Source organism: Solanum pennellii, chromosome 10 (genome assembly GCF_001406875.1).
Source record: "Solanum pennellii chromosome 10, SPENNV200".
NCBI lineage: Eukaryota > Viridiplantae > Streptophyta > Magnoliopsida > Solanales > Solanaceae > Solanum > Solanum pennellii.
Genome location: NC_028646.1, coordinates 11,114,222 through 11,123,923, shown reverse-complemented (window position 1 = coordinate 11,123,923; position 9,702 = coordinate 11,114,222). Strand labels below are relative to the sequence as shown.

Here is a 9,702-nt window from a genome sequence, read left to right as displayed (position 1 = left end):
ATTAAATTAATGAAAAATAAATTTATTTTTAGCATCAACTTAACTAAAAAAGAAAATATTAAAAAAATTATACGGACAAATCTATATTGTGCTGGTTGAAAATGAAAAGTTATTATGCGAAACTATCAAAACTTTCAGAGCACAATCTCAACCCGCTCCGCACCACCCATTGCCAACCCTAAACAATGAATGTATTATACCATTTATATAGTTTGATGATTTGTTTTTTGATAATTAAAAACCCACAAAATTAATTTGATTTTTATTTTTATTTTTATTTTAGTCCAAAACCATCCAAATTGAACCATAAACGGCCTGCCAGTGTACCCGGTATAGTCAGTACCAATTGTATATATTCCCCTTTTTCTCTATAAATTCAAATCCTAAGTCCATGATAGTCACAAACCCCTCCGATTTTGCGCATTCCCGCCATTTCCTCTCCCTCACTACCATTTGCTCTCACTGAAATTTCGCTTCTGCATTTTACTCGCTTTCCTGCTTAACCCTACGTACTATAGATTCCACAAATGGAGGCGTCGTTTGCACATGATCGAGGTAACAAATAATCATTTGCTACACTTGCATACTCACAATTAAGTTTGTTCGGTTATCTATCTGCATTTTTGATGTATTATTCTATAGCTGAAGTTTTATTTCAAGTAATTTGTTTTTGAACTGTCATGTGTGAAGATGGTAACGAGCAATCGCAGATAAGATCATCTATACCTGAATTGGCAGAAGAGGAAGAGTCCACGGTAAGTACGAAACAAGCTTGTTTGGAGTTCTTAACCTGTGAAAATTGCTTTGCAGAAAGCAGAATGTATTTGACTTTTGAGCATCTATGTTTAATACATGTTTAAGACAAATTTGTCATCTGTTTGGTGTTGTGGATAGGGTACATGGATAAGCCAATTTTAAAATTAGTTGTCAACTACCTGATAATGTACTGATCCTACATTGCATTATGTAAGTAAGCATCTGTTCAGCGAGTAGATACAGAAATCTGCTTGAGGAAGCAGATATTGGATTAGTCCTAATTACTATAGATTGTTATTGTGTCTGTTTATAGAGAAGTTAAATAATCAAATGTTGTTTGAATCAACAAATGAGGCTTTATTCATGTTATATGTTAATTTAATATCTGAGAAATTTTAGCCCGTGGATCGTCCAATTTTACATTGCTAAATAAACTAAAGCATTTGAAAGTTCTGGCCAGGACATAGCACGATAAGTTTAACTTCCATTGCCTGTTTGATTGATAACTGAGAAGTCTGTTTTAGATGATAATTTAATGGATATGATGTAACTTTTTGTTTACCACTCACTTTGGAAAGTTGAAACTCAATGTCTTCTGTTTATCATTTTCAAGTCTTTGCATGGTGGTAATGATTTACTTGATGTTCACAAGAATTATGCTTATTATGTTTTAGAACAACAATATTGATGCTTGCTACACTCACAGGCAGAACATGCTTGCTATTTCACTTCTTGAAGCTTTACTTGAAAAATCCCAGTTCTCTTTCTTACATTCAATCTAATGATATACAATTACAAGTGACCAGACGTATTTAACTTTTTCCATTGTGGCTCAGGTTTATATGGCATGTGTTATGCACGGACACAGGTGATTGATGACGTTTATGATTCTGTTAAAATGTCGGCAGTTGCTTTGGGGCCTTCATGAATGAATGGACTTAAGGGAGAGAAACAATGATAATAACGATATACACCATCTTCATATGTTATATGTATCTTTGAAAACAAGACTCAATCTGATAATTGGATTGTATCATTGATATTGTAGTAAAAATAAGAGGGAGAAACAGTCAATAAAAGGAAAGGAAAATCTTTTTCTTAAGCTTGATTGTGAAAAAATGCCTGTAGGACGGGAAAACAAAAAAGAGATGCTAGCAATAGAGTTGAATGTTGAATTAGTATTTGACTAATAATGAAACTATTCTTCAAGGATTGGAGTTTCCTATTATGATGCCAGTGCACGCCAACTCCATGTGCTGGAAATCTATGAAGATGGAAGTCATGATTTTTCCTTGGTTGATATGGGTATGAACTCTTGTTTTACATTCTTGAGGAAGCATTAAAGCTCCCAGAAAATATTCGATAGTAACTTCTCTAAAGTAAACTTGATTTCTTATCTTATGCATTTATATGACGTTCGCTGAAAGTTGGACTCTTTTCAGTTAAATATCAGGCTAAACCCGGAACAATCTATACCAGTACTAAAAGTGAGGAATCATTTTTGGCAGCCTTACAGAGAAGTGGTATGTGTTCAGATTATTATTGGCATGTTGATCTTTCTACTTGTGGAAGCATTATCTATACTCTGATGTGACACAGATGGTACAAGTGATGCTCCTTCTGTAAAGCTTGTGAAAAGTTCATTATTCAGCCATGAGCAAGCATGGCATAGGTATGAAACAGTGGAAGAGTATATCCACAGATTTCATTTTCTTTATTTCCCATTCTTTTTGTTTGCTCGTCCAAGTTGAATATAGTTCTGTCATGGGCAGTCCTTGGTGCATCAAAAGCAGTAATTATCTGGTAAATCATATAAGATTCAGATGTCATTATAAATGTTTGTACGGGCTGATATAACTACTACATGACACAAACTATCTCAGTGCTCCTTTCAGTTGTTCATTGGACAGTAAAGTACCTTAGGAACATATTCGGTAGTGGATAATTTCAGAAGTAGGATTTCTATCTTTCTTTTTTCATAGGGGAGGTGCAGCCTTAGGATTGAAATGTTCTTCTCTTGCATATGGAGTTCTATAGGTAGATTATTACCATGGTAGAGGGAATCAATGCACACCATATTTATCTTTTCTAATTTGCTTCATCAACTTATAGGTTAGCATTGTGATTTGATGGATTGACCTGTTTCTCAGTGTTTTTTTTGAGTAATTTTATCATGGAGGCTGTTTTTGGATCACAGATTGATGTACCTTCAAGTGACAGGGATGGATGATGGTTTGAACATTAAAGAGAGAACTGCTTTTGTGAGTCAAACGGGTTACTGCCTTAATTCTATGCATCTTTATATTCTCTGAATACGTGTTTCTTCTTGTTGACACAAGGAGTGGACTGGTTACACTAGGTGCTATATTGTTGTTTCTGCCAAATATGGTGTCCTATGGTTACCACCTTGGTTTGATAACTTCCTGAGACAACAATATCTTCTGTTCAATCTGTAACAATTACAACTAAGAATAGTACTTATGAACCCACATACATATAAATATTATAGCTTCTTCAAGTGAATGATCATGCAATATGGATTCTCCAGTCTATCTTTTAGCAAAGTGGGGATAGGTTTGATTGATACTTCCAATTCGAGGGGAGTGGTAAGGTACTTAGTAACTCATTACACTTGTAAAGAAAGGTGCGTACTAACACTTCCACAATGGTACTTTCACATTCGTATTTAACAAGAGCATTTGTAGAAGAACGGTATTACTAGAATGATTAAGAGCGAGAAAGAATGAGTAAACATAGTAATCCCTACCTTCTTTTATTGTTGCTGACTTGGTCCGTGATGTTTGAAAACATTGTCTTGGTTGTCATTGCCCAACATGCCTCAGAAAGAGAAATAAAAGGAGAAGGCAGCTCTTAGAGGAAACATGACTTGGATATAAGCAGGATGGTCATATGGATTTCCAGAGCCATGTCATCATTTACCAATTACAACATTTGTGTAAGTTAGAAGTTCTTAGCCAAAATACAAATAACATTGAAGACAAGGGAAGAATTCTTCCTTGGACAATACTTATCAGAAAGCATCTTTATCTTCAGCACATGCTTTAGTGTCCCTGCTATCTGATAAAAACTGTAGGAAATCATCTCTTCTTTGACAATACAGTTGTATTGTTGCCATTGATACATGGATTAAAATGACACAGGTTCATTGAATCGTTAGAAAATTCTGTTGATTATTGGGATTGCTAGAATCACCTGTCAAATCTTAAATATTTTCATTTTTTCAAATTGTTGATCTACACTCGTATAAGAACTTTGGTACACATATGCTCCCAATTTACTCATCTGTTCTCATCAATCTAATATTACTAGATGTATTTCCAATTAGTTTTTGCTGATTTGGTAGAACTTCACAACATAACCTGGAGTTGTTGGCTCCATGTGAGGGGATTATACAATTAGAAAATATTATGAACTGCATTGTGGATAAGGTTCTGTGAAGTATGAAGAACAAGTGACATACTCAACTTTTAGTCCAGAAGTCTACAACAATCTTATCTTACAACATACTTTTATCTCAGCCTACTTTGGATGCTTTGATACTTAACTACTTCAATACTTTCATGCATGTGCAATGAGTTTTTTTTTATGATTGTTGATGCAATAAAATGCAACAATAACAACAACAACGCCTCAGTCCTAAACAAGTTGGGGTCGGCTATATGAATTCCCACTTCCATTCAAGCTCATTTACATCATCTTTATACTAAATAAATAAAGCTGATAAATAAGTTAAATAATAATAATAAAATAGTAATGTTAGAAGTTCTCTACAAAGTCGAAAACCTATCCTCAACTAGTAGCAAGCACTTAATTGATATTTTTCTTCCATTGTGCCTATTTTTAGCTACGTCTATATTGATGCTAAACATATGCAGGTTTCTCGGGACAACTCCCTTCCATGTGATTTTAGGTCCACCCTATCCCCTTTGAACACCTTCACACTAATCATAATTTCACACCTATAGACTGGTGCATCGGTAGGTCCGATGCAGAACATGTCCAAATCATCTCAGGCAATCTTCTTGCATTTTACCCTCAATACGTGCTACTTTTAACTTCTGGCGAATGTGGTCATTTTAAATCTTATGTAATCTGGTATGACATCCATCTTAACATTCCATCTCTGCAACACTCATCTTGTGGATATGTTGGAGTTTAACATCCCATCATTCAGTATCATATAACATTGCTTGTCTTATAGCTGCTCTATACAATTTAACTTCCACTCTGGTAGGCGTCGTTCTATCACATAACACTCCGGTGGAACTTCTCCACTTCAACAATCCAACTTTAATCCTATGAGTAACATCTTCATCGTCGTTGTACTATCTTGAACGATTTCTCAAAAATAAAAGTTTTATTTTATAGTATACGGTAGGGATGTTTTATACAGATGTTGAATGCAGTTAGAAATTTAACTAATCATTAACTAGAAATAGTTAATTATATGGTGAACTGATATTTTGGAAAAAGAAATATCAGGAACTGCAGTGGCATCAAAACTAACACTTGACTTCATTTGGACCTTAAACTCTATGGGGTTTATCTTGGCAAATTTCTGTGCCCATGGAAAGTAGACTTCACCAATATCCTTTGTCTTGCTATAGAAGCTCCTTCTTTTCCAATATTATCCCAATAATTGCTTTCAAGTACAAAACTATCAATATACAGTGTTAAGAATCTAACACTTGGCTAATATCCTTGTTTCCAGTTTTGCTTCAGTAGCATTTTGTTGTCTTCTTTAACTGCAAATTTAGTTGCTCGATCTCGTGATTGGCAACTCAAGCCTGATATCTAGGTTATTCAGGTCTGCGAGTGTTTAGGATATGTTTTTTCTGGTGTAGTATCTTTTACTTTAGTTATGCGTAAACCTTTATCAAAAGCATAAAATATTCTAGCAAACAATGAATGATGGTTCAATTGCTTACTTTAATCTTATCGTTTGGTCGCTTAGTAGGTTACATCTCTGTTTCAACAAATGTAGTCTAAAGATTTGTCTCTTTCCGAAATTGCAGCTAAGTTCTATGATGGACGTCAGCAGTGATGTTCAAGTTCGTGCAAGTGGGGGCCTGTTAGCTGTGCTGGAAAATGAGCGGATCATTGACACCCTTGAACTAAATGAATGTGGGAGTGCATCAATTGCAATTGACTGCATTTGCGAGATTTCTCTGTATCTTCTAAGCTATAAGTTTTCTGGAATTACTCATGCTTTTTTATTTCATTTCTCTCCGTATTCATATGTCTCTGTTTTGCATCTGGGATAAAATTTGTGCAATGATGTTGTTCCTTGACTATCACATTAAGTGACAAATTTCTCAAAGTTGATTCAGCTGCTCATGAAGCATTACAAATATTCCAAATAGACAAGCATCCGAGCCATATGGGAATAGGCAGAGCAAAAGAAGGGTTAATGATGCACCACACTCTCTATGTTTACTCAACCATGGAAGTTTTGACTAATCAAAAATATTATGCAGGTTCTCTGTATTTGGGATGATGAATAAGGTTTGAGGATGATGACAGTTTTAAATCTGTAGCCATTTGCTTTGGTGGCTTAAGATGCTGTGAAATAACATTGGACTAATATTTGCTTACTTTTCTCAGTGTGTAACCCCAATGGGTAGACGTCTCTTGAGGTTAGTTTTGTTTGAAACAGTGTGATGTGGACTTGATTCCTTCTGGTCTAATAGTTATCTTTCACCAGGAACTGGTTTCTGAGGCCTATATTGGATCTTGATAACCTGAATCGGCGTCTTGATACTGTATCCTTACCAAACTTTTTGACATGGAAACCATTTTCAGTACTGCAACTGAAAAGTTTTTCTTACATCAAAATCAGGATCTGAATAGAAGAGGGTTATATTTTTTGTTGGGGCACTCTCAAAACTTGAAACACCGATAACCATGAAACATTGTGACTTCCTGTGGAATTGATTTTATATTCATAAAACACATAAAAATGATTCTTTTCCCCATGACTTTCGAAGATATCTTTCTTCCTGTCCGCTGAAGAAATTTCGGTCTCTTTACGTGAAACACTGAAGTCTGTAAAAGATATTCCCCGCGTTCTCAAGGTTCAGTTTCCTTTGTCTTTTTCTCTTCCTTGTACTTATTTTCCAAGTTCTGTCATTGTATTTTCTTGTATTGTCAGTCAAAGAAACAGTCTTTCAGAATAAGTAAGAGGATGGAATTCATAACGGGACGAAACCTTCTGTTTGTTCAAATTTTGAACTATTTTCTTATTCCAAATGCATAGAAGTATATCAAACTAAATCACAATCTATTTCTTCAATTTGTGTGCATATAAGATGGGCTTTTCTGTACATGCCTCAAGCCTGATAGAAACTGATTGTCTGTTTGATGCAAGTTGTACCCTCTTTGTAATGAGTTTGAAAGCATTGTGTTATTATTAGCTTTCGTTCTCTTTTCATCTTGTTTCTTATTTTTTTCCTCCTTTCCTTGCTTCTGCAGAAATTCAACTCTCCAAGTTCTATATCTACAAGTGCAGACTGGTCAGCTTTTCTGAAGGTAGATATGTTCTCATCCATCAAGATTTCTACTCCAAAGTATTTGAAGTTTATAATTATATGCCATTTGAGCTAAAGCAGTACAATATTTAGGAACAAACATAGATGTATGTTGGGTCATGGGAGTGCCATGTCTAAAGTTTCATTTAAGTTTTTTGTTTAGACTAGAAAAGCAGCATTGCATGTTTATTACCCTTCATCATTTACCTGAGTTTGAGCATTATACTCGCTAAGCATTTTATCACTGGTCATTAGATGTACAGTAAAACCTCTTTAAATAACTATAAGCGGGATCATGAAATATTATTATTTTGTAGAGATATTATTTAATCGATAAATTAATATTATTAATTTAAAGAGTGTTTCCACACCGAAATCTCAAAGAATTTGAAAGAATCCACTTGTGAAAACGTCATTCATGAACTTGAAATCATGATTAATGATCTCGGTTACCGCAATAAAGTGGACGTTAATAACCCTATTGGATGGGTGGAAATAATGTATATTAAGATGTCCAGTGCTTAGAACAAACTGTGGATATCATTGGAAAAACAATGTTGATGATAAAGTTGAAGATGATACAATACCTTTTGAACTAGTTAAATGTAAGGAAACACTTGCATTAGAACTCTTCACAATTTTATGGTGCAATTAGAAAAGACCACCAAAACTTTTGGATGCAATAAGAAAAGTTTAAAGATGAGCTTCAACTAGATTTAAAGTTTAACAATAGAATCATATTTCATTAAATTATTCTTATATATATTTGTACTTTTAAAGAATTATTATTCATATATTATTATAAGAGGGAACAAAAAAAGTTAAAAGTTGAATTACAATTTTACCCTTACTATAAATTAAAATGTTATAAAAGCATTTAATTATTTAGTTTAAATGTTAAATTGTTTCATTTTAATAAACATGTAGATGACTTTTGCATTTTCTTAAATTAATTCTTAATTAAAATATAAACAAATAATTAAATGTTTGGAATGTGAATATTTTAATTGTACATGTATATCCTAGAATAATTACTGGCATATGAAAAGAGTGACCCCCCCGTTTATTAGATTAATGCCACTGATTTTTATTTATTTGATTTGTTATTACTAAGATATTAAAAGTGTGTTATTATATATGAATGAATTAGTAATAAATTATTAAGATGACTTGTAATTGCCTCATTTATTACTAATTACAATGATTTGTGTTTTTCATCTTTTTAATTATTCATTCAAACTAGACTAGATTCCAAGTTCAAAGCAATAATTATTAGTGGTAATGTTAATTCTCTTATTAAGTTTAACTATGATTTGTATTTTTCATCTTTCCATCTATCTATATATTAAAGACTATTATTTAGAACTGAAAAATATAGAATTTTTAAACAGACATTTTTACTACTATTTAAGAACTAGGTGATAACCATTGAAAAATTAAAGAAATTGTCATTCAACTGATAATCAAAAAACTATTCCATCTACGATAGGCAAAAAAGCCATGAAAAAATAGTCTTCTTTTTAGACATGCCTAAGTCCTCATATCTCTTTCGATATATATTCTCCATCACGAAGATTATAGTATGTAAGCTTATATGTATTAGTTTTAAGTTATAGAATTTTATATAGAATATAAAAACATGAATTCTTGGAATTGAGTACAATGATTATTTTCTGAACAATTTGTGTATGTTTGATATAACTGGACACAATAACTTTGCAGGAACATAAACACCCGAGTTTAAAATATGTACTCAGAAATAACAATTAATATCATAAGCATATATTAATGACTGTAAAAAAATTACCAGGATATGTAAAAATATAATGAAATAGAAAGGAAAAAATCGAGTCTACTGAATGTACAGTGTCCCCTTAAGAAAATTACTCCCCTCTAATACTTGGGGTTCAAAAAATTAGATCCTCTCAGGATGAAATGATTTTATTCACCAACGTATTGATACAAAAACAATGGTGTTAGGAAGCCACTCAACAAGATTAAAGTACATGAATATTTAATTGTGCAGAAGAAGAAGAAAAAGTTCATAATTTTTGTTGTTTCAAAATGAGAGGAAATCCCTTTATTTATAGACAACAAAGGGTAGTGTGAACAAATGCTTATTGTGCCTTACGGAAAGGTCACAACTCTTTGGAAAAGTCACAACCCTTTAGATTGGTCACCACCACCTTTCATAAAAGTCGCAACTCTTCAAAAAAGTCACAACTTTTCATAAAAGTCACAACTATTCATGAAAGGGGAAGACTAGTTTTGGAAATTAATAAACTAAAACGGAATCCTTGTTTGTGATGGCGCCACGTAGGCAGGCCTAAGGTTCTCTTTTGTGTGTGTGTGTATGTATATATATATATATATATATATATATATATATATATATATA

At 33.1% G+C, this 9,702-nt stretch overlaps 1 protein-coding gene across 9 annotated transcripts in view; it reads left to right on the top strand.

Annotated features, from left to right (window-relative positions):
• Positions 1-260: 260 nt before the first annotated feature.
• LOC107031898 (DNA mismatch repair protein MSH5) overlaps positions 261-9,702 on the top strand; it is a 36,012-nt gene continuing 26,570 nt past the window's right edge. For 2 of the 9 annotated variants that reach the window (XM_015233394.2, XM_015233393.2), the window contains exons 1-14: positions 288-555; positions 691-755; positions 1,593-1,624; positions 1,967-2,061; positions 2,199-2,279; positions 2,356-2,428; positions 2,954-3,017; positions 5,793-5,947; positions 6,082-6,183; positions 6,255-6,282; positions 6,382-6,413; positions 6,482-6,539; positions 6,765-6,851; positions 7,249-7,305. In XM_015233394.2, coding sequence (XP_015088880.1) covers positions 528-555; positions 691-755; positions 1,593-1,624; positions 1,967-2,061; positions 2,199-2,279; positions 2,356-2,428; positions 2,954-3,017; positions 5,793-5,947; positions 6,082-6,183; positions 6,255-6,282; positions 6,382-6,413; positions 6,482-6,539; positions 6,765-6,851; positions 7,249-7,305 — 957 coding nt within the window. In that variant the 5' untranslated portion in view covers positions 288-527. Of the gene's footprint in view, positions 556-690; positions 756-1,592; positions 1,625-1,966; positions 2,062-2,198; positions 2,280-2,355; positions 2,429-2,953; positions 3,018-5,792; positions 5,948-6,081; positions 6,184-6,254; positions 6,283-6,381; positions 6,414-6,481; positions 6,540-6,764; positions 6,852-7,248; positions 7,306-9,702 lie in introns of those variants that run through there. The other 7 variants (XR_003574862.1, XM_015233399.2, XR_003574863.1 and 4 more) reach the window with 7 other exon arrangements.